We start from the raw sequence: 23,441 nt of genomic DNA on the forward strand, positions 1-23,441 counted from the left end.
GGAACCAGCTGTGGTGCTTTGACCAGGGTTTCTTGGTGAACAAACAATCCGGCTGTGGTAAGACCATATCGGTAGTAGTAAGTTCGGGGGGGGGATGGTAAAAAACATTAAATCTGGTGATTTTATCTTGTATTTAATGACAAAACAAGCGTAATCTACAAAACATCAAGTGATGAGCACCAAGTCCTCAGACAAGGCAGTTGAGAATCAAAGTCTGATCCAGTCTCGAAGACAACCGCATGAATCGACGTCGTCGATGCACCAGCGGTGGCAACACGACCCATCCAACCACCTATTGCAGCTGCAGGCCCATCCGATCTACTGTCTCGTATGTAAGCACGCGTGTCATAATCGCATGGGTTTTCGTGTTGAGTCGTTGTCCCGCTTCATCCCGTATCATCCTTTAGATAGCATAAAGCCCACCCCCTCCCCCCCCTCCACGACACCCTACCTTCCCCGACATCTTGCAGCCAGCGGCAGAAAGCTGATCAAACCTACCTGGAAACTTTCACATTTAGAACACACAGCAGGTGCCGCGAATGGTCAAGCAGGACGACAGCGACGAGAACGGCAATAGATGGGAGTTCGTGGATGAGCTATCCGTCAGCACGCAGGCGCTTGAATTGCAATAGTAGCGGTAGATAGTAGTAGCTGTGTTCGCAGAAGCCGAAAAGAAGTAGAAAAGAGAGGGCATGAGGGTAAAAGAAGCGAGTAGTCTAAAATCAGGTGTGCTGTATGCATACACACACACAACACATCACACGCCTTCCAACCCAATTTTTTACCTTTTTTCTTTTCTTTTTTTTTTCCCTCACTCTGTTTTTTTCAACACCTCTTTCTTTTTCCCTCTCTCTTTCTTTTAATAAGTTAACAACAACAACAACAACAACCAAAAAGAAAGGGCTACTCTATACACACTCCCTTTTCTTTTCCAAATAATACGCCATTTCGACCATTGACGCACCTCTGAGCTTACACCTTACATACATACTTCAATGAGTATTGCCGCTGCTTCTGCCGCTTCCGCTTGGCGGGTTTGCATAATAGCATTGCTCGTCTTGGTCACTCTGACACACAAGTCCCATGCTGCTGTTATTGTGGTTGTAAGTTTTGCTTTTCTTCTTTCTCTCTCATGATATTAGCTTCTTCCTTTTTTTTAATGTAATTGAGCGAGTGTGTGAGTGAGTGAGGTCATTGTAAAGGAGTCGGCAAAAGTGCTTGGCAAAAAAAGGAAAAAATATTGACTGATATACTGGTTGGCCCCAACACGCACCCAAAAAAAAAAAATAACAGGCAACGAACGAGACATACATCGACCGTGTAGCAGCGTTCGGACCACGGCTAACAGAAGAAGGACTGGTTGGACGGCTACTACCGCCAGCAAACGAGAGCGAACGATACGGATGCGATCCTGTCACGCCACCGACAGAAAACTGGGTCGCCTTGATCGAACGGGGCGAGTGTTCGTTTGTGGACAAGGTCAGAGCCATGCAGGAAAGCGGAGCCTTGGCTGCTGTTGTCGGAGATAAACACTACAACGGCTGGATCACCATGTATGCACCAGGTAAATACACTGTGCTTACATGTATAACACAGACGGGGAAGGCTGCTAACGAGGGAACGATGTAATCATTTAAAAGGAGACACGTCTGACGTGCGTATACCGAGCGTGTTTGTCGCCCAGCATCAATACCAAGCTCTACTCCAGCTGTCACGGTCTTTCCGGGAACCCATGTTGGTCCGTCTCGTGAAGGATGATATGCTTACATGGTATGTCTCGTTGTCTGTCATTCTGTTTAATGGTATGTTAATTTTTTTCCTTGTTTTCTGCTGCCTTGTCCGTGTTGTACATCTGCGTGCTGTATAGGCCGTTACTAGATATGCTACTTGTAGTCGTGCTATCGCCTGCCGTCATGATGCTGTTCATTTACCTGACATGGCGCCTGCGGCAGCGCCAGCGACGGAGGAACGAGCTGGCTCCTACTGATTTCGTCACAAAGTTGCCCGTACGTAAATATCGCCGTGAGAAACAAAAGGACAATGACCATGCCGAGTGTGCAATCTGTCTGGAAGACTATGTGGATGACGACACGCTGCGCACTCTGCCATGTCGGCACGAGTTTCATACCACATGTGTGGATGCATGGTTGACCACTCACAAGAAGTTTGTAAGTTTGTTTCTTGGCGGGCTGTCTATCTCATAGAGCAAAAAAGGGGAGGGCCCTCCGTTATTGGTAGTAATGGGATAGATACTGATCGACTTTCTATCATGTGCACACAGTGTCCCATTTGCAAGCACGATATCTGTCGTAAAGCGCCTGAATCGTCTACTGAAAGAACCCCACTTCTGAGTGCATAAATTCAAGCATCATCCCTTCTCCATCATCCCTTTTCAGCAACCCCTTGTGCTCTTATTACTATTATTATTACTACTATCATACTTTTCTGCAAATGTTCTTAACTTTCCCTGCTTCTTTTTAAACATACGCACGCGCACATATTACAGTTAGCAAACATCCCTTCGTCTCTCTGGCTCCCTCTGTCTCTCTCTCTCTCTTTCGAACTTCTCCTACCACACCTCCTCCTCGCTCCTCCTGGTATTCTCTCATTGATTCCCATAAGAACTTTACATGTACCCTATCTCTCACGTCTAAACATCTTCTTCCTCTTTGCATACTCTATAAAGACTGGACAAAAACAATCAAGAAAGCGTTGTTTGTGGTAATGACTAATATGCTACAACATATTTCGCTAAGGCGTTGTTGTGGCTCATTGTTGCTATTAAGGGTTTAGTTGTTGCTGCTGCTGTTGCTATCCAATGGAGGAGGGGGTGCTCCGGTTGGTATGGGCTGGTTGAAGTCAGATGTTGACGCACGAGGCATCGAGCTACGTGATCCACAGCTCATCGGAGGCGTGAGACTCCCTGTCGACATTCTCGGTGGAGGTGGAGTGCTGTTACGGAGTCTCGAAACGGAATTATTGCTGCCCGGCAACAACGATAAAGGTCGGGTGGTTCCTAATGCAGACGAGACATGATAGTCTGGATGCGCTAAAAACACCATACTGGTGCGATTACTGCTATCTTTGGCGGTAGAGGTCGCTGATACATTATTACTACTGCTATCATTGTTATTATGGATGCTGTGGTGGTGGTGATGATGGTTGCTACCTTCGCCGTCATCTTCTTCGAGCATGGCGTATTTAGCAAACTCCTCATTGTCGCCGAAAAACTTGATGATCTTGGCACGTTCCTTTTTAGACTGGTAGCGATGCAGGACCCACAGAATGCCAAGGATCAGCAAGATAAACAAAATCACAGCCAGACCCAAAACGGCCCAAAGCCATGTTGCAATCGTGCGGAAGACATCGGGGCCGTTCACACAGACACCGTCAACACTGCATGTTTCTGATATACATTCACGGTCTTGGGAGCATGCAGCACCGTTCAAACTGGAGGCACTGCATCTGTTATTCTCGCTGCAAAAGGTGCCTTGGATGCAGTTGTCTCGGACAATGCGTTGGCGGAGCGCATAGCCTTGTGCATCGTAGGAGACATAGTCGGTTCTATCAGCTCAGTGATTAGCATTGGAAAGGATGTGTTTGTGTATGTCAATAGAAAAGGACGTACGTATCCTCAACGCAGTTGCCGCCAAGCGGAATGGCTTTTACATAACAGGTTGAATTGAGACAAATCGGGACCTGACCTGCACATTCATCATCACGTTGCTGTTCTCATCCAACAAAAGCAAAATCAGTTTGGCTTGGTCATATCTTTAGGTTGTGCATTAGAATAGATAAAGCACGTACCAATTCACAGTGACCGCCAGGAGTAACCAATGGCGTACACTTTGAGCTATCGTCAGGGCAATAACTTCCACTTTGGCATCGTTTAGGAAAAGCATGTACTCGTGCGTCCCATCTAATAAGCCCATCATTTGTTTCAGCCTCGTGTCTTATTACTGCAGCTTCTCATGGGCTCTGTTGAGCGTACCCTTTGATATAGTCGCTGTTGCTGCATCCTTTGTAGTCGCACGTATTTGTCGCTGGGTTGCAGTACAGATAAACGTTTCGACATGAATCGTCGTACTGCCAAGTCGCGCTGTGTTTGATGCGTGTACATGTGTGCATACAAGGAAGTAAAGGATCAGCTCATCAAACCAAATCAAGCTAATTTTTTTGCTGAGGGTAAATCAAAAAATAAAAATAGTTACGAGTAGAGCGGTGTCGCATCACATTGCTCACCGTATATCAATGCCATCGTGCCTGCTGGAAGCAGTACCAGCAGCGAGAGCAAGAACAGCAGGAACGACAATGATGTCCACTTCATTTGTTACTACGTACTACAGGGTTCAAGTAGCGTCAAATTGTGGAGCTGTTATGAGTGGATAGAAGGATGGTTTGGGGAACAAAAGCAAGAAGAAAGGCGGGTGTGAGCGAGCGAAGCAAGAGAAAGTAGGTAAGAAAGAAAGGAAGAAAGTGATCGGCAGCACCATGATGATATATGCAGTTCGTCTGTAACACTGCACTAAGAGCTAGTATATACAGAATGCCGCTATCTCTTGCTCCTGCTGCAATCCAAGAAAGAGAGATGCAATCATATGTGCTCATTACTACAAGCCTATTGGACTGTATAGCGTGTACTGTATATATACATAATAATAAAATAGTCGCCCTCCCCCTGAGCAGGGCAAAAAAGAAACCCACCCCTTGCCTCTTTGTGCATTTGCACGCGCCATCAATGCTTGTACTTCGTTTCGGCTTGAATCGTTCCGAATATGTAATAACGCCGGCTTCCACAAACATCGTCGTTCCCACTCCCCCTACTTTTTCCCTTCTTAACAATATATCACCGCTCCCCCCACCCAATAGTAATACTATGAGCGCACGCGTGTTGTCTTTGTCCACTTTTCGCAGTAACTGGACTCGTCTTGCATCTACACCGTCACTACCATCTCGCTGTTTCTTAAAGCCAGGTACGTGAAGTAAAAGACTGCGCGCGTGTTTTTCCGCTTGTTTCCCGGTGGAATGTCTTTTGTTTCGCCTAAAATCTAGCCTTCCTCCTAGCTCAATGCTCCTATAGCACTACTACATCATCGTTTCATAATGCTGCAAAACCAGCTGCTAATCTCATGGGCGCGCGCAGAATCGGTCAAACCGCCGCCATGGTCACCATGGCCACTGGTGGCATCTTTGCAAAGCCCTTAATTATGCAGAAACACCCAGTCGCTTGTCAAGGTAAATCATCACCGTTTGAAGCACACTGGTACTTTGTACGTAGATAAAAGGAGCACTCAACAATGACGCGGACGCACCATGTATCATCGAATACACAGCAGTGCCAACAACAACAACAGCAGTCGTCCTAGAAGACGAGCAAGCACAACAAATTGCCCACCAGCACCGCTCGTTAATTCATAAAGGCGAGCTTTCGTTTGGCACTTTGCTCGGTTTATGCACCGGTTACTTTATAAAAAAGATGGGTCGACTATTTGCATTAATGATTGGCATGGGCTTTGTTTGTCTTCAGGTAACTGACAAGTCTAGTAATCTTTGATTGGAAAGACCTTACGTCTTACTTCTATGTAAATTTATTTCATGATTACGTGGTGGTATGGTTCCTCTTACATACTTTCTACAATACATATATACGGTTTATATATATACAGATCATGTCAGCCAAAGGCTATGTAACTGTGCATTGGGACCGCATGCAAGCGGGATACAATAAGCAGATGGATGTGGATCAAGATGGTCGTGTTACTGTTCGAGATGTACAAAGCAAGTGGCGAAAACTGATCAATCTTTTGACCAAGAATATTCAGGTATTACTACCAAATTTTTATTTTTTGTTAAAGCGAGTGGCTCAATGCTTAAAGCGAAGGAAGTTGGGTGTAATGAATGCCAGCTTAAAGATATATGTTAATTTATCTGATTAGTTCAAATCGACGTTTTTGGCGGGTCTTTATGCTGGTATTCGCTTCGGGTAGAGTGTTACTGCTCTAATAGCTGTAACCCTTTGAAACAAGAAAGCATGTAAATTCTATATAAAACACCCTCATAAGCTTTACGTGACCTTTTGAAGATCCTCTCTTGAGGTGGATTTTATCGGAGGACTACTGTGATATGAGGGCTGATCAAAACAATGTGTTCTTTGCTACAGTATGTACTTGGCCAAGATCATAGTATATACGGATTGCCGCATTTCATATTCCAAATTGTCCTGCATAATTACATATCATTGTTATCCTGCATAAACCACACATGAAAAAATATGGTGTATTCTCACGCTGCAATGATGGCTGTCAGTAATGTGAGTCGTTTTTTCTTTTTGCTCGCTTTTCATCGACAATTGATTTGCTTTGTTGTAAATGATCGCCCACTCTGCACGTTATTATTGTACTTGTCCGACCCAGCACATTCGTATTTTACAGGCCATGGTGTGTATAATAACATGTTTAAATTTGTAGCCGCGTGCTGGACAAGTCGTTTTTCATGGCAGCGTCAATTGGACTATCATACCTTTTTAAGCATTACCTACATTTGGCAGAGATGGGATGGGATTGGACCTAGGATAAGTGATACACGTCAATAAACAGTATGTGATACGACCCATACTAGCGAGAAAGGCTCAGTCATGGAGCAGCTCCTCCATGCTTGCTCGTATAGACAATACTAAAAGTTAGCAGTGGTCCGAAGCTGCAAATCCATCACAGTCTCAAGGGTTTAGAAAAGTGAACGAAAGTAATTGTTGATTATTGGTTCTTATTAAAAGACTATGTAGCAGTAACCACATTACTTTACTAGGGAGGAGACCCTATACTGAAAGTGTTAAAGATAAATCTATTGTTCCAAGTCCATCCCCCACTCAATTTACTAGCACACACGTGAATTGAACATATACGTACATTTGCTTGAGCTTTTCTGAGTATGCTTCCGTGATTTCTTTCCGCTTGAGTTTCTGCGCAGCCGTCAAAAGACCCTATATTTGCAACAAGACAAGAATTAATCAACGACAGCTCATCCAAACGAACCAACAGTTGAAGATTTATACAAAAGTACGATTTACCATGTCGGATGTCCATAGATCCTTGCAAATCCATACATTCTGTACCACCTCTGCGCCTTTGAGATTATTGTTTTTGGCTTGCTCCTGTAATAATCCTAGCACCAGTTTTCGCAACCGAGTATCCGCACATAATGCAGAGTAATCATCATTCTCGATTCCATTTGCAGCCGCAAATTCACGTAATTTGTGTTCAAGAGGGACAACCAGTGCAACCGGTCGGGGGTATAAAGGGTCGGCATGCACGCATAAATTTTCGATGAGGGGGCATGACTTGTACACACTCTCCACCTTTTCCAGAGCGATATATTCGCCATGGCTCAACTTGACAAGGTTCTTTTTGCGGTCAATGATGCTGAGTGTGCCTGCTGCATTCCACTGACCAATATCACCCGTCATCAACCAGCCGTCTGGGGTAAGGGCTTCGCGTGTCAGCTCTTCTTGTTTGTAATAGCCGGATGTAACAGATGGTCCGCGAATTAAGATCTCGCCTTGGTTGTTGGATGCAAAGTAATTGAGTTCAGGTACATCCACGAGCTTTACTTCGGTGCATGGGACAGGAGCACCAGCTTCACCTAGCGCAAACTGCTCTGGAGCCATCACAGCGCACATACTACACATATCGTTGTTTAATATCCAAATCCTCCTTTTTTTTCGCTATACGGTACTAGAATGATATTTCCTTACCCACAACTAGAAGAAATTCAAAATCAAAGTGAACGGTTAGATCCTTATTACATTTGTACGGGGCCGATCAAGTAGACTTATACATGTCAAAAGTTTACCTTTCCGTCATGCCATACCCACAAATAATTGGGGCCAAACTTAGCGACAAAAATCGTTGGGTCTCCACTGACAAGGGAGCGCCACCAGAGAGACCATACCGCAGCTTGCCGCCTAATTGCTCCTTGACCTTCTTGAACACTATCTTGTCCAACACGCCTGTAGGCAATCCATAGCTCTTTAAATAATCCTTCATCGTCAATGCACCCATGAATATTTTCTCAATGCGAGGTCCTCGTTCTGCAATTTTGGCAAGCACCGTTTTACGAATAGTTTCCCACACTTGCGGCACACCACACCTATGATTTAAGAAATTCGAGTTAATAATTCTCGGGCAACACAGCAGCACAAAAACAAGAAAAATAAATTGGCTTGCAAGGCATGAGAAAACTTACATGATAGTGGGGGCAAAGGTGAATAAATCACCTCTGCAATTTCGTACACTGACATCCGTCAATGTTTTCACTCCACCATATCCCAGTGTGAGACCCAAGAAAATGCACAAGTTCTCCACAAGAAACTCGAGCACATGAGCAAGCGGCAAATAGGCCATCATGGTATCATTGGCTTCCACTAAATGCTGTAGCATTTTGCAACAACCGGCGACTATATAACAGCATCACCTTTTAGCTCGTTACCGTTCATCTTACTTTAGGACATGTCCATATCTAACAATGCGTACTGTTATGACCACTTACTAGCAGCGACAATATTTCCATGGGTGAGAACGACGCCCTTGGGATTCCCGGTCGTGCCACTGGTGTACATGATGCAGGATATGTCTTGGCTGGTTGGCTTCACAGGTTCGACAGGATTGGCTTCGCCAATGATGCGTACTTCTTCAAAAGGAATAACGTGATGGATTTGTGGGATGTTTCGTAAACGCTCAACGGCATCTTTGTTGACTTCGACGTCGCGGTAAATAATGTGAGTGATACTTGGGCAATCACCGATGATTTTTTCCAAGACCTCAAGTTGATCACCGTTGATGAAGCATACTGCGGAGCCAGTCTCGTTGATCGAATGCATGAGGCCCTCGGGGCCAAGGGTATCGTATGCTGTGACGATCGAAATTGATTGCGTGAATGCACCGTGTGTCATTAGCATCCATTCGACACTACAATAATATATTTACAGGCACGCGATTATTATATGCTATCCAGGCAGACGTAGATAATGATGATGAAAAAGAGTATACGAACCTCGTTGATGCAAAGATGTGGAGCTTATCACCTTTTTTCATGCCGAGTTTACGCAGACCGGCGCCGAGCATTCGAGTCAGGTTCACAGCTTCAATATACGAGTAATAATGATAGTTGCTGAACTGGTGATATTTCCACTGCTTAGGCTTTTCGCTGCCAGGCACCTCCTTTTCTTCAACAAACGTCTGTTCCAATTTGCGGTAGCCGAATGCATGTCGATGCTTGTACGACGAAGCCGCGTATTGGAGGACATCGTAAAGTGTGTCGACACCAGTTGCTGGTGATGTCATGAGTTCAAACGGTGCCAAGATGGAGCGTCGAATGGGTGTTTCTCCAGCTACAGGCTCATGCGTTACTTCAATAGAGAATTCTCGTTGCATGCTTTGTAGTCAAACAATGTTGTTGTTGTTGTTACTGCTGTTGACGTCGTGTATGTGAAAAAGAATACGAGTTTTCAACCGAGAAAGAAGAGGGGCGGGAACGCGTTTTGGTCGTGACCAAAAAGGGAGATTTGGTTTCAATGGGAAAAATCGGGCTTCATTTAACCGCCATTGACATATGAAAATTTGTGTTTCGTAATATGCCAGATTTGCCCTCGAATAAAGTGTTTTGCAGTATATGCTCGTGGAAACAGTACAGACTTTTGCTCATGTAAAAAGGTTTTTTCTTTTCACAACCCAACTTTTGCTGCAGGGAAAAAGAAAAAGACATCGCCCGGGGAGTAGTTTTGACTGAAGTTGGTTTGAGTTCACCATTATCCATAGCAATCACCATCGGGTAATACATGCTGGGCCAAGTCCTTTCATGACCATTGAAAAAGAGCTACCGGAAGTTGTGTTACAGGTGCTCACTCTTTGAGAGGACCAGTATATGAGCTGTCAAAACAGCTCTCAATCGTTACATTAGAGACGTTTAGGGTTGCGTACCTCCGTTTTACTTGCTATAGGACCATGATAAGTTAACTGTGAAATATGGGTAGCGCCATAGTAAAAGAACCAGCATATGATATTCCTGCTAACTTTATTAGAAACAGCACGAAGACTTTTATCTTAGGTGAATCGTAGCTAGACCACAAAGAAATAGACATTTTTTACGTTTCCAATGGTTCAGACTTAGCACGGCGAAGACAAAGGCATTGTTGACATGGCGAATAAAAAGGAAGCTGAGAGTGAGAGCAGAGCGAGAGAGAGAAACAACTTTTTCATAATCTCCTTAGGTACGAAACACGTCGTAGCTAAAAATTCACGTTTGGACGGTCGTGTCGAGACTTCCTCTTTTTCACGCGGTGGATCACTTCAAAGATTTTGTACTTAAGTTCGGTACGCAACCCTAAACGTCTCTATTACAGCATCATGTGGTCGCTTTATTTGTATCTGATGGTCGTTGTTTCCTTTTATAAATAGCAAGATGGTAATATGGTGATATAAAATAAAGAACGGCGTACCATGAACCAACCTGTTCGAGTGTATGTAGCAGTTCTGTCAGTCATATATACCAAAAACCATATGCAATGGTCTATATCAGGCCAAACTGGTGTAATGGTGATAAGTGCTAGTGAGATTGCATGTTGTGATCCTCTTTGAGCTCTGATAACTGAGCGTATGGAACTTTTAGAAGAGTTGGCTACAAAGTAGCATATACGATAGGATCTTGTAAATTATCTTACAAGGTGGATCAAACATGGCTGCAGACAGACAGCACTTTTTTATTATTATTATTATCTGTTTTGTATTACTGTTGGTTATATAATTATTCGTCAGCTCCATCACTTGCAATTCCTGCAATACCAAGTTTCGACCTTGTCGCTTTCTGCTATACCAACACATTCACCGTGGTACCATACGTGACATTTGTCGCATGATATCATAAATGTGCCGTAGTCGATCGTTGGATGGTCGCATATGCATCGCACAACTTCATCCTGCACTTCTTCTCCGTTGGTATGCACCACTGGTGGTATTGGTGCTGGTGCAGGTGCTGGCGCTGGCGGAGCGGGTGGTGTAGATGATGGTGGTGGTGGCAAATCGTCTGTAGAAGTGATGTCAATTTTTTCATTTGCAGGTTCTGGCCGTTTGATCTTAAAGCGGATTTTGGGCGTATTCACCGAACTGGCTGAAGAGGGCGTATTTTCTGCGGTTGAAGGCGCTGTGCCATCCAAACCACCACTTCCTCCTGCCCCTGCCCCTCCGTTGTTTCCGTTTGACAGATTTAGCGTCAGCTTGGGCACCTTTTTCTTTTCTGACCCTTTCTCGGTCGTCTTTCTTTCACCCGATTTTCTTTCGCCTGAATTCCTTTCACTTGACTTCTTTTCGCCCGACTTTGATTTTCCGGTTGGTTTACCGCCATCAGCGCCACCTCCGGAAGAGAGCGACGCAAGCGATATGGGTCGTTGAGTAGGTGAAGTTGTGGATGTCGGTTTACTGACAGCAGCTGCTGGTGTAGTTGTAGTCGTTGCGCTTGTTGGCAGGGCGACGGCTGCTGTTGCTGCTAATGATGATGCTGATGAAGAGGATGGAAGGGTTGGAGTAGATGTAGTTGGTCTGGATGTTGATGCGGTGATGATTTCTTCAGAAGGATGCTTACGGTTGTATTGTCCACCAGCCAAAGTCGCTAACATGGACGTATTATTGATGTTGCTGGCGCCTGCACCACTGTTGTTGTTGTTATTGTTGTTGTTGCCATGGGCACTGGACGACGACGGTCGTATGGCGGTTGACTCTTGCTGCGCTGGTGTTGTACCGTTGCTTGTCGGATTGGCAGCGGGAGCAGGCGCTGATGTCATTGCTACATCCACCAGCAAATTCGGTGATGACAATTTCGATATCATGGCCGGTGGAGCAACACGTCGTAACAGCTCTTCCAAAATACCCGCACTGTTTCCAAACATGGTGTTTCCCGGTGCCGCTTCGTCTTGTGTAAATTTCCTGAACATTGCATGGTTGCCAGCCAATGCTTCCCGCTGTTGTTTACGTCTTTCTTGTTGTTCCTTATCCGCAAGTGAATACATAGCCTTCTTCATTGGTAAGCTGCTTAATGCCACTCGCCGTCGTTTTGATGCTGGTGACTGTTGCAGCTCTTGTTGATCATGTTGCTGTCTGCTGTTTTCTTCGTTTTCGCGAAGCGATAGCAATGTTGCTCCTTTGTCTGCTGCCAACGCAGATTCTTCGAACGGCACGACGTGTGTGAATGGATTTTCAACGGGTTTCTTTCTATGACGGACAATGATGGGTGCTGGTACAGCTGGGCTTCCGGGTGAGGATTGTCGAGTTATGGACGGCATCACTTGTGGTAACGCGCGTGGTGGCGGAGTCGCGTCTTCTTTGACAGACGATGGGAAACGCGGCAGGTATGGTGGTATATAATCCGGCAGTCCATTGTTCTCCTCCGGGCCCTTGTCCTTCTTCTCACCCTTGGGTATAAGTTCCTTCGCTTCATCTTTTGCTCCCTCCTCTTTTTCTACTTCGCCGTCTAAAAAGTACAGTTCTTCGTCGTATTCGTTTTCGTCGTCGTCGTCGTTGCTGTCTGATGGTATATCCTTATATTCGTATACTAGTGCGTCATCGTGGTTACTTCGACCATTCCTTACGACGTCTACCATTAGTAATTCAATTAGCCTCTTTTATTTTCTTTTTTCTTTTTTTTCAATAATATATGTTTTATGGAGGCTAAGTCGAAAGGAAAAGGAATTTGCAACGGTGCCAAATTTATCTTACCTTCCAGCGTACGACCTGGATCAGACTGTGGAGTCCAGCTTGGCATTAATGCCTTGCCTTCTAACTCAAGCCATTCTTTCAAGGATTCAGGTGTAATTCCGAGTTCGTCGAGGCCGTCTACCACATCCCGAATATTGCCAGTAGATCGACCTGCGAGTTGAGCGTACGATGATGTCGTGCTGGCTAACAGCTGAATGTATTGGCTCAAAATATCAGTTAAACTGTTGGTCGGGTCGGAATGAGCAGAATCAAATCCTGCAGATTGTAAGATCTGTAACGCTGTTGTCCGTAACAACGCGAAACAGAATTGGTCGGTCATTATGTTCAGAAAATGGGGTATGAGCAAAAGAGCAGTCGACTTTTAATCATATCCGAACTTTGAAGAGGCAACGGCAAAATAGCAAGTCCGACGCCCAGGTTTCCCTTATTTCTCGCCGTGTCTTTGTTTCTGAGAGCACCTGAATCTAAAATCACTACCATGAGACTTAAAAGTCATTCAAGATCTTGCATATAACATGCTCGTACCTAATCAGCAGTTGACTTATTGTTAATTACAGCAATTATGTAATGCTCATTATAAATTAACCATCATGTTAACGAGCTTGCAGGGTAACTATAGTGATGAAATAGTATCAAGAACAGGAAAGGTTTGCGCCTATGCTTCTATTCTTTTGTGATGATATCAAACTGGCATTCGCTACCCTAGAAAATGTCATTATTAGCTCATCTATCACTATAAGAGTATAATATGTATTGAAGAACACAATCTATCGTGCCTTCTAGATATTATATGGTGCTATCTCTTCTCGTCGTTGTCTACGCTGATACTTGTTGAAAGGGAACTGATATATCCAGCCCAAAAAAAAAAGATACAACAATGTCTGAAGGTATTAAGCATAATTGGGTGTATAGGAGAACCACACTCTATCCCTTAGATAGAAACACTTTCGTACTGATTACTCGTGACTTTGGATCGACCTGGTTAGTACGGGTATATGGAGGCTTATGTGTAAGTATACAGGTGTTATATATTGCTAGCTAAGCCTAGCTTGTCATACCAATACCAACTGTATCGAGGATTCTGTGGTATGATTCACTAAGCACTTAATGCAACTCAGTTTCCTAGACTATACTGTTATGTACCTATATTGCAAGTACAAGTTATCATACTGTCGATTTGAGTCAACTTGACTCTATTCGTAATACATACCTAGTTGATAGCTTTAAACCTGAAGCATTGCTTCCAGAGGGGGGAACCATTGTACTAAGTGTTCGACCTGCCTATTTCTGTACTTTTCACGAATTTAAAGCGGACCAACGTATAGAGCTGTTGTCAAGCGACCGACAACATAATACTGCATTCTTGAATATTAAAAATGCCAAATGATTATGTAAGCTTTGATAGAAAGCATAATGTCTATAACAATGTACACTTGGCTTACAACAAACAAATACTGTACTGTGCTCTATTACCATCGATGTTATTCTTATATGTACTATGACATTTGATAAGTTAGACGCTGCTGCATGAAAATGCGTCTACAAGTTAGAAGTCTGCTACCCTTGTGGCGATTGACTATGAAAAATATTGTTTTCATGAGCTTCTATAATCAAACCTCCTTTCGTTAAAAGCATTGCTGAGCTAGACACTTCATTTTCTAAAGCTGCGACCACAATTTACGTATGGCGGCGATCTGCTACAGAGGATGATTCTATGTGGGAAAGGTTTATTATGACACGTGAACATCCACGCAAAGATACAGAAATACAGTATTAATATAAAGAGAATACTTGTTCATACGTTCACTCTTAAGTTATATAGGGGATGAACAGAAGAAATGAAAATTGACTTTGGGTAAGAATAGCTCAAGAACGCGACGGCGGTCTACAACACTTTGGCGACAATGCAGGGGCGGTGGTATTATACAGCTCTTTACCCCGCATACTGTATACGACCTGCCATAAATGATTTTATATTACAAACCAGATCGATCTAAGCATTATAACGGAACAGCAAAGTGATACGTGTAAATGTGCTTTCATCACATGGTTTTGCGCCTGTGGAAAAGGCGATATTCTCATCATGAGGATAAAAGATCGCCTCTCCCTTCTGATAATTGCTCAAAGCGGCAATAATGAACGATATGTCCCTATCAATTTGAATGAACAAGATGTATGCAAAGGTTCAGAATTTTGCGCTATACGCAATGTTTTTTTAAAACTTGTCTGGAGGGTAGAGAATAAGCTTGAAAGAGAGCGCTAGGTCAAAACAATAGCATCGATGTTGGGAGGTCCAGCCACCAAACCTGCGAAACGTGTACAAACAGGCGATTCTGTATGGCCAAGGTACTAGTAGTTTTTTTTGGGAGGGAGAGGCAGAAAACAAGCGCTTAGTTCAGTTCATGGCCAGCAAAAACAAACAACGAGTTTACTGAGCCTTTCCACATACTAGTCTTCTTCTCAGAGATGCAACGCTTTTAGCTTTTCTGTCGCTTCGAAAACTGCAAGTGCAAAAAGAAGGTGTGCGCAAAAAATGCAAGTGGTTCACTCATCTCGCTCAGGGTCGGGCTTTTCCTTCGCACGCAGGCCCTCGCTTGCTCCCTCTCTATTTTACTCTCTTCTTTTTCTTCAGCGCACACACGCACGGTTTGCCGTAAACGCTCGATCGTTAGCTCCATAACAGACACAAAGCACATCTGGACCTGCCGGACATGACCAGTCGCAATGAGCGCTCGTCGTCGTCGTCGTCTTCCGTTCCATATCCAGAAGATCAATTGCGCACCAACACCAACACCAGCACAACCAACGGTAACAATACCAGCGCCATTACAACAGCCGCAAATAATGGAATTGGCAGCAATAGCAACAACAGCAGCAAACAACCCTTGTTCGAATTGGTCAACGTCCACAACCGCATTACGCTAGATAATGTGTACCAGAACGGTTTGCATGCACTTAAACGACTTGAGATACGCAACTTGACCGACCAGTGGATCTTGGTCAAAATGCGTTCCAATTTGCGTAACCAGGTTGCGTTTCAGCTTGACAACGAGAACCTGCGCGATTTGCCGGCAGGAGCATTTGACACAATTGCAACCAATACGGTCGATTGGTCCAGAAACGATGCTGCAGGCGAGTTTCATTTCAACCAGCTGTTCAACTACGTCAATCATATCGATCACCTGGAACTTGGACCACGAGAATCGCGCCCCTTCATTTTGGCGTTTTTGCCGGAAACTAGCAGGCAAATGACCGACAATATGGTGCGAGCAGACGAGGAGGAAGGAAACGAGGCGTCAGAAGGACGTTTTAACGTGCACCATGATCCAGCTGCCGAAGAGGGTAACATGTACGAAAGCTTCAATGTTACCGGAAGCTTATTCTTTTTCGGATACTATGTCAACGACGATGAGACAGCTGCGCCAAATCAACAGCAACAACAACTGCAAGAACTGCAGCAATCGTCGTCAACGCCAGCTGCGTATCAAATGTCGGTCAAATTTCGAGCGAGCGTCTGTCAATCGGTAATGTGGACGGATGTCGCAGAGACGGGCGTCAATTTTGACGACTGTATGCTGGGCGAGGAGTGTTACAAGGACTTTACAATTCAAAACAACTCGGAGATCGAGTTGCATTGGTTGGTGAACACAGTTGACCTTTCCAACTTGAATCGTGAAGGATGGTTGCAGTTCTCGGACGCCGAGACGGGCAAGGTCCTGGACTATGAGCCGATCCCAGGCCATTCTCATCGGTTGGTACGATTGACGTTTATGCCAAAGGAGGTCGGCGAATTCAACTACGATCTGCAAATTGAAAATGCTAATGAAGCACGCAACGTCGTACAAACCAAAGTCCATGCGTCTGTACGATCGATCTTGCGTGAAGAGTCGTTGATCGTCAGTAGCGGCAATGTAATCGATTTTGGTGACTGTGTATCTGGTACATGGACCATGCGACAAATCGTTCTCAACAATGTCGGCGAGTCATCAGTCGAGGTGCGCTTTATACCTGAAGCAGCTGACGTTGTGTTTGATATAAAAGCCGCATTGGAGCCTGGAGAAGCGGTACTAGAAGCAGAACACAAAGGAAAAAGAAGGGACCAGCAACTGCATAATCATCAGCATCAACAACTATCTGAACAAGATTTGCCTGGGCGACTAAGTACAGGTAGCAGGCAACAGGGGTCTGAGAAGGGATCAACGAATGCATTGACAACGACGCCAAATGCTGCTAGCATCAGCGAGATCTCCGGGCCCAACAGTGAAGTGAGCTCAAGAGCATCGTCACCAGCATCATCCAGGAATGTCGCACGTATCTCAGAATATGACGTTTCGCCTTCTCCAACTTCACAAGAATCGTACGGCAATGGTAGTAGTAGCACAGGAGGCACACGAATGCAAACGCCACCCACTGACAAGCCCGACAGCACGTATGATGTGTCAAAGGACGAGTCCACAAGTCGGCTGCTTGAACTGTCAAACGACCGGTCGTCCACACCAACATTGAATTCAGCGGGTAGCTACACGCGTATCGAGGATCTGGTCTTGCGTCCGGGAAAAGAGCGCGTTATTCAAGTATCGTATCGGCCACGAAAGGATATCTCTGTCAACGACTTTAATGCAGGACAACTTATCCGGCGCAATTTCCGTATCGCCCTCGAGTATGGCACCTATCGCAGCGCCGAGCCTAAAGAACGCAAAGCGATCCAGTGCAAGGCGCGAACATGCACGTCGTTTGTCGAAGTCATCCCGAAAAGCATTAATTTCGGCGACACTGACGTCGGCACACTCAAATCGCTTCCGATCAACATCTTCAATCGATCCGACATTATCGCTCGTGTCGAGTTGCAATTCTCCTCCAAAGTGCTGAACTGCTTGCGTGGTGAAATCGTCATTCAGCCGCGCAGCTACGTCGAGCTCAAACTGGATTTATACCCCCGCAAAGTCAATCCAGAGTATCGCAAGCAAATTACACTCGTCAACTATTTGAACCGTGACAATGACCAGATTGTCGAAGTCCAGAGCACCAACATTGACAAGAACCGCGTGACATTCCACTCGTTGTTCTATCGTATTCTCACCACCACAGGCGCCAATTTTCTGGACTTTGGCTCAATTGTGCTCAACTCACCATCCATCCGCACATTCACGGTTGAAAACATCCGTAGCGCGCCACTGACGTTGGAAATCACCACGTCGTTACTAGATGATATTGCCGTGTTTGTCAAGAAAAAGAGGTCCGATCAGCAGCCGTCCATCGTAACTCCTGGCAAGAAATTTGGTCAAGTCAAGCCAATGGACAAGTCGAGTAAGTTACACAAAACAGACTGATGTACTGTTTACGTTTATGCTAACCTTATTTTTGCTTCTGCTTCCCAAGTTCTCGCAAACCTGGACCGCAACATAGCAACCGGTGTTTCCATGCCACGTCCGTTACCAGCAACTAAGAAGAATGGCTTACCGCAAGCAGTCCTTCGAGGACAAGCGGCTGCGACACCCACAGCGGCAGACAGTTATTCGACTGCATACTTGGATCTTGCAACGACGCCGTTACGACACTCTGCGCTATCACGCAGAAAGCACGTCGTTTTGAATAGCACAAACAAGCCAAGTCAGTCGCAAGCATCACATATCAGCCGTGTAATAAAGCACCATCGTGTTTCAGATTTGGCCGAACGGAAATTGACTAAACACCAGAGCAGAGGATCCTCGGACCAATCCAGCAGCACGACCAATGGCGCTAAATCAAATGGGATAAAGAAGCGTTCACAGAGGGGTGATTCGTACGAGACAGAAGGCGTTAAATCGAAACGGTCTCTGGGAATCACTGCTGCTCGGTACAAATCACGTAAGAACCTTGATTGGGCAGATATCGCTGGCAAGTCGCGCGTGCCGTTTGAAGACTTGATTTCGGTGCTGGAGCACGGGTCGAAAGCAGCAACACCATTGTTTCCCAAACAATCAGCCGAGGAGCGATTCGTTCGACAGCAGCTTGCATGGCGCCGCGAACTGGACCGTCTGATTGAGAAAGGCGATCTTGTGCGATCATCCATAATCAATGTCGATCCGCAAGGCGAAGAGGAAGTCGTCATTGTGTTTACGCCGAATAGTGACACAAAGCCGCATGTCCAAAGTGCGCCAAAAAAGCAAGACGCACGGATATTTTTGCGTCTGGTCGACTTTGACCGCAACATTGAGCAAGAGGAGTTTGCCAGTCTGCTGTATGGTGACCAGTCGACCATCCCTGTCCGTGAAGTGATTGTCCGTGCCCAGCTAAGTCGCTCCATTATGGATCTCGGTCAGAAGAATATTAATTTCGGTTTGGTCGAACGAAACGAGCGGCATGCCAAATCGATCGTCCTGCACAATCGCAGCGAAACACCATTGCTGTACGCGATCCGCAAATCGGGTTCGATCGCATCGGGCGATATCATTTTGGGCGCTGGTCGGTATGGTGTTGTACGTGCCTTTGGTAAACGTGAGATCGACTTTGTCTTTGAGCCGACACTTGCAGGGCATTTCATGGAACGCCTGGTTGTTGAGAATATCCGTGACCGGACCAACGATAGGGTGCTACTACTCAAGGCCATGGTGCGCAAGCCGTCTACGTTCTTTATCAAGTCGCTCGAACTTGCTTTTGGCCCATGTCTCATCGACCAATCATGCCAGCGCGTCGAGACAATTGTGTTGACAAATACCAACAAACAAACGCGGTTGTTCGAGATCCGTGTGGATCCCAACGAGGCAAACTTTGGACGGTACTATGGCGAATTTGACTTTGTTGTTGAAGATGACGAGTCGAGCCAGTTGTCTAAAGAAGCCGAAGAGGAAATTGAAAATTTGGAGCAAAAGCTCAAAATTGCTCGACGCAAGGGCCAACCAGACAAGGAGAAGAAATACCTAAAGAAACTGGCCAAGCTGCGCAAGCTCGACGTACTTGAAGAAGATGGAGATGCCAGCAAAAACTCGCAAAACAACGACAGTTCAAGCGGTGCAGCGGCAGGAGGCTCAGAAGATCAGACCAAGAAGGCCAACTCAGCTGAAGAAAACAAGGAGAGCGCCAACATTTTTAAAAAGACGCCCGAAAGTGTAGTATTTCCCTTAGATCCGAACGCAACCAAGACTATCTCGGTGCATTTCAAGGTTGTGGCGCGGCCTGTGCAGTCAAACACGTTTGACAATGATACCCCAATGGAGCGTATGCAACATGTCGGAGGGCAAATCATGGCCCACGAATACAAGAACACGGATACCAACAAAATGATAACGTATACTGCCACGCTATGCCAGGATCAATCTGCATACAAGGAGGCCCTTGCTATGGAATCGTCCGACCAGGCAACGGCTGCTGCGGCAGGGGCAGCAGCAACAACAGCGGAAGCAGATAGTGCGGTTGTCATAGAAAGTGCAGAAGCAGAGAAGCGCACAGAGAGGAAGTCGTCGGACCTGATGGATGGTCAACCTGAGCCACTGAAATTGGAGCGATCGTTCTTTGACGGCGGACGAGTCGAGGTGGATCAAAAGTCAACATTCTACGTGCGCGTATCGAACGAGTCGGATGATCCCCTCGAGTATGAATTCTTGTTGGACGCGAACGAAAAGCACTTTTTCATTTGCCCGGAGACAAACACATCGCTGGCACCCAAGGAGACGCGTAAGCTCATGTTTGAAATCCTGCCGACAAGTGTCGGTAAGCAGCAGCATACATTCTGCATACGCAACTGCCGCACCAACATTATACAAACCTTCACGCTACAATGTCTTGTGCATTACAAGTCGTACCTGGCATTCCCGTCATTGTCCGAAGAGAACAAGGGCGAGCTGGATCTTGGCTTTTCGTATGTCGACCCAGGCACCAAGTACTCGCAAGTGACCCCACTGCTGGTGGAAAATGTATCCGGACAAGACTTGTTTATTACCTGCCAAAGCAATTTGTCACATCAAGTTCTAATTTTTGTCGATGAGACAGGAGAGCGCGGTCTAGTGGAGATGATGCCTTTCAAGCAGGGTAGCATGACGACAGTGTGGGTAGCGGTTCAACCAAACTTATTGACGGGTTATCTGGGCAGTTCCTCAGCGGATGAGTGTCGTGAACTTGTAGGTGGTATCAAGTTCTCTATATATACCCAAGACGACCAGACACCGGTGGCAGCAGAAGCAATAACACCAGTAACGACATCCAAGGAAGAGGAAGGAAAGAATGCTGAAAAAGAAGGATCCACTGAAGGCGAGGACGACAGATTGGTGTTGATGCTGACGCAGACAGTCAAATTCATTTCAATTATCGGTCAATCTCACCTGGAGGTATCTCATCAAAAGATCAATCTGGGCTACACTGATAAGCTTGGTGCAGAATTTTATGGCTCGTTTACTATCAAGAACAAATCTGGCCAGCTACCATTGGATTACGAGGTCGAGTGTCCGAGCAGAAACATTGTCCTGGATAGACGAGGTGGAACACTCAACGGATGGCGGGGTATCGTTGCTGCTAACGAGTCAGCGCTGGATTACCTGGATCAAAAAGAACGACGGCAGCAACAGCAGCAACAGGAGCAGCAAAAACAGTCAAATGATGTCGCGAATATTCCGACCATGTCGGTTGCTCAGATCACGTTCCGCATACACGCGTATCGGTATGGTCTACTCAGCGAGAAGCTTATTGTCACAAACAAGCACAACAGCCAAGAGGTCTTTGAGATTGAGGTGCGCTTTTTCGTCAAACAACACAACCTGGAGGCATGGGCGGTTCAGGGAGAAGAACAGCAGTTATTGCTTCGAGATACGGCTGCAGGCGCAGATAGTGGAGAAGACGAGGATCATCACAAGGAGGCGGATCCGTTCCCAGTCGTACAATGGGAGAGCGTGTATGTTTGTCCCGCAGCAAATCAGCACAAGACTATGCCTCCAGCATTGCAAGTCATGATGCTATCTGACAAGGACGAAGCACGACTCTACGTGCGCGAGATCGAGGTGGCCAATGTTTCGGACGAGGCTATGCAGCTTATTGCGCTTAGTGATATTGATATTACTGCTGGATGGGTTGCAGACGAAGACAAGGTCAGGACTGCATATGCGGTTGAGGAAGGAGCGTACCTGCAGCGTAGCGGGCAACTGGTATTGGATGCTGGGCAGCGTGTGCGTGTTCGACTACAGTGCCCTTCGCCGGAGAAATTGACAGACCACGACCGTGCACAAGCATTGCAAGGCAAGAGCGGCGTGCTTGCAGGCATGTTTATTCTGTACGACATGACGCAACAAGTGGAACTGCTTGCGCTAGAACTCAAGGCTATGTTCTGTGTCTCTGTCGCCGAGCTTGGAGTGGATCGGATTGATTTGGGCCCGATTGGTCACGCAGCATCTTGGAAACCTGTCAAGTTTAGCTTCACTGTGCGCAATATGGCTGATGTTCCGCTCAATTACGATATTATCCATCCAGATTTCATGTCGTTTATGCCCAAGGTGGGATCCACTAAAGTCGTTAGCAACGTTACCACCTTTGATGTGCCATCACGTAAGAACCAGATCGTGCAAGGCACGCTTGATCCCCGACAAATACGCGACCAATCGTCAGGGCAACGACGCTTTGACATCCGCTTGGCCAACAACTACAACCAAAACAACACAATGATCCTCAAGTTGAAAGCGTTGATGACCATTTTCGAGTTGGTTTTCGAGCGGCTGACGAACGGGGAGCTCGTTTTACCGACACTGTATCACCCTATCGCCGCAACAAATGTATCATGCGACAGCTGGTTTGTCATCCGCAACACTACTGATGACGACATTCGGTTCGAAATCGGTGCCGATATTGCCCCTGGACTCGATGAATACCTCAAGCTAGATGTACTTTCGCGCTACACCAATACGCCGCTTCGCGGTGGTATTTCTGTGAGCCCTCAAGGTCGCATGGAAGTACGAGTACGCGCTACACCCAATGAAAGTTCTCGCTTACCGCATGATCGGGCAGATCTGCTAGATGCGGATGGCATCATATTGGCGAATCTTTGGGTTACCACGAGACCCATGGAAACGGGCAACGTTGAAGAGAACCGCAAGTTGCGCGAAATGATACCCATACGCAGCGCATTGATCGAAACGCCCATCTTTTCTCTTAGCGAGCGGCGTCTGGATTTCGAGCTCGTGACGTACTATCAGGATCAAGCATCTGTCGTCTCATTCAAAGAAGGAGAGGCAGAAACACGACCCAGGGATGGCGACGATTTAGATGAAGTTAATAGCGACGACTTGGAAGTGGTGTGTCGACCCGAAGCTCATCCTCTGACGATTCTCAACCACGCAACAAAGTTACCTTTGCGATACAAGGTCACGATCGAAGGAGCGGCCGAGTTTCCAGCACAGGACATGGTCCAAATCAAACCTTTATCGGCCGATGGAACAGGAGTGGTGGAAGCTGACAGCGCAGTGACTTTGATGGTGAGGATCGCCAACCCCAAAGACAGCATACCAGGGCAAATCCGGATACAAGTGGATGATCTTGACGCTGTAGGACAAATCCGACAGACTGCCTCCATCTTCGTCAAAGAGACTGTGTGGGATTTATAATATAATACGTCAGGATCAAAAGCCTGTCTTTTCCTATTCCTCTCTCTTTTCTATTCATTATTTCCTTCTTACATTTACTGTTTCCTTTGTGTAAATAATACATACAACTTTTACTTCC

At 45.9% G+C, this 23,441-nt stretch overlaps 6 protein-coding genes across 6 annotated transcripts; 3 read left to right on the forward strand and 3 right to left on the reverse strand.

The window, feature by feature from the left end:
• Positions 1-995: 995 nt before the first annotated feature.
• On the forward strand, positions 996-2,359 carry BDB00DRAFT_875864 (uncharacterized protein; the record flags this gene model as incomplete). Its single annotated transcript, XM_053127411.1, has 5 exons — positions 996-1,103; positions 1,294-1,564; positions 1,641-1,770; positions 1,868-2,168; positions 2,282-2,359. 5 exons carry the CDS (start codon positions 996-998, stop codon positions 2,357-2,359), a joined length of 888 nt encoding a protein of 295 aa, XP_052976161.1.
• A 335-nt stretch (positions 2,360-2,694) lies between these two features.
• On the reverse strand, positions 2,695-4,474 carry BDB00DRAFT_840550 (uncharacterized protein). The gene is made up of 5 exons (XM_053124775.1): positions 4,212-4,474; positions 3,992-4,099; positions 3,808-3,919; positions 3,629-3,726; positions 2,695-3,564 (listed from the first exon to the last, which is right to left on the reverse strand). The coding sequence occupies exons 1-5, from the start codon at positions 4,325-4,327 to the stop codon at positions 2,790-2,792; spliced, it is 1,209 nt and encodes a 402-aa protein (XP_052976162.1). The 5' UTR covers positions 4,328-4,474; the 3' UTR covers positions 2,695-2,789.
• A 439-nt stretch (positions 4,475-4,913) lies between these two features.
• BDB00DRAFT_578538 (FUN14 family-domain-containing protein) lies at positions 4,914-6,129 on the forward strand. The gene is made up of 5 exons (XM_053117922.1): positions 4,914-4,973; positions 5,081-5,235; positions 5,334-5,527; positions 5,667-5,822; positions 5,937-6,129. The coding sequence occupies exons 2-5, from the start codon at positions 5,130-5,132 to the stop codon at positions 5,985-5,987; spliced, it is 507 nt and encodes a 168-aa protein (XP_052976163.1). The 5' UTR covers positions 4,914-4,973; positions 5,081-5,129; the 3' UTR covers positions 5,988-6,129.
• A 607-nt stretch (positions 6,130-6,736) lies between these two features.
• On the reverse strand, positions 6,737-9,544 carry BDB00DRAFT_980427 (uncharacterized protein). Its single transcript, XM_053129973.1, has 7 exons — positions 9,049-9,544; positions 8,545-8,963; positions 8,242-8,452; positions 7,849-8,145; positions 7,067-7,682; positions 6,906-6,979; positions 6,737-6,814 (listed from the first exon to the last, which is right to left on the reverse strand). Exons 1-7 carry the CDS (start codon positions 9,426-9,428, stop codon positions 6,793-6,795), a joined length of 2,019 nt encoding a protein of 672 aa, XP_052976164.1. The 5' UTR covers positions 9,429-9,544; the 3' UTR covers positions 6,737-6,792.
• A 1,048-nt stretch (positions 9,545-10,592) lies between these two features.
• BDB00DRAFT_941323 (Bromodomain associated-domain-containing protein) lies at positions 10,593-13,169 on the reverse strand. Its single transcript, XM_053129366.1, has 2 exons — positions 12,762-13,169; positions 10,593-12,639 (listed from the first exon to the last, which is right to left on the reverse strand). Exons 1-2 carry the CDS (start codon positions 13,078-13,080, stop codon positions 10,814-10,816), a joined length of 2,145 nt encoding a protein of 714 aa, XP_052976165.1. The 5' UTR covers positions 13,081-13,169; the 3' UTR covers positions 10,593-10,813.
• Positions 13,170-15,472: 2,303 nt separating this feature from the next.
• BDB00DRAFT_875869 (uncharacterized protein) lies at positions 15,473-23,323 on the forward strand (the record flags this gene model as incomplete). Its single annotated transcript, XM_053127412.1, has 2 exons — positions 15,473-18,068; positions 18,141-23,323. 2 exons carry the CDS (start codon positions 15,473-15,475, stop codon positions 23,321-23,323), a joined length of 7,779 nt encoding a protein of 2,592 aa, XP_052976166.1.
• Between the last annotated feature and the right edge of the window lie 118 nt (positions 23,324-23,441).

The sequence above is a fragment of the Zychaea mexicana genome (assembly GCF_025766255.1).
Source record: "Zychaea mexicana strain RSA 1403 chromosome Unknown BDB00scaffold_79, whole genome shotgun sequence".
In the NCBI taxonomy this organism is placed as follows: Eukaryota; Fungi; Mucoromycota; class Mucoromycetes; order Mucorales; family Lichtheimiaceae; genus Zychaea; species Zychaea mexicana.

Excerpts from the sequence above, each read along its gene's own strand:
- BDB00DRAFT_578538 (XM_053117922.1), top strand. The coding sequence starts at position 5,130 with ATGGGCGCGCGCAGAATCGGTCAAACCGCCGCCATGGTCACCATGGCC. Across the intron at positions 5,236-5,333 it reads ACACCCAGTCGCTTGTCAAG|CAGTGCCAACAACAACAACA; the intron begins GTAAATCATCAC and ends TCGAATACACAG. Across the intron at positions 5,528-5,666 it reads TGGGCTTTGTTTGTCTTCAG|ATCATGTCAGCCAAAGGCTA; the intron begins GTAACTGACAAG and ends ATATATATACAG.
- BDB00DRAFT_980427 (XM_053129973.1), bottom strand. The coding sequence starts at position 9,428 with ATGCAACGAGAATTCTCTATTGAAGTAACGCATGAGCCTGTAGCTGGA. Across the intron at positions 7,683-7,848 it reads GGGTATGGCATGACGGAAAG|GTGTAGTATGTGCGCTGTGA; the intron begins GTAAACTTTTGA and ends AAACAACGATAT. Across the intron at positions 6,980-7,066 it reads ATCTATGGACATCCGACATG|GGTCTTTTGACGGCTGCGCA; the intron begins GTAAATCGTACT and ends TTGCAAATATAG.
- BDB00DRAFT_941323 (XM_053129366.1), bottom strand. The coding sequence starts at position 13,080 with ATGACCGACCAATTCTGTTTCGCGTTGTTACGGACAACAGCGTTACAG. Across the intron at positions 12,640-12,761 it reads TCCAGGTCGTACGCTGGAAG|ACGTCGTAAGGAATGGTCGA; the intron begins GTAAGATAAATT and ends TACTAATGGTAG.
- BDB00DRAFT_840550 (XM_053124775.1), bottom strand. The coding sequence starts at position 4,327 with ATGAAGTGGACATCATTGTCGTTCCTGCTGTTCTTGCTCTCGCTGCTG. Across the intron at positions 4,100-4,211 it reads GATGCGACACCGCTCTACTC|CGCGACTTGGCAGTACGACG; the intron begins GTAACTATTTTT and ends CATCAAACACAG. Across the intron at positions 3,565-3,628 it reads GGCAACTGCGTTGAGGATAC|AACCGACTATGTCTCCTACG; the intron begins GTACGTCCTTTT and ends CTGAGCTGATAG.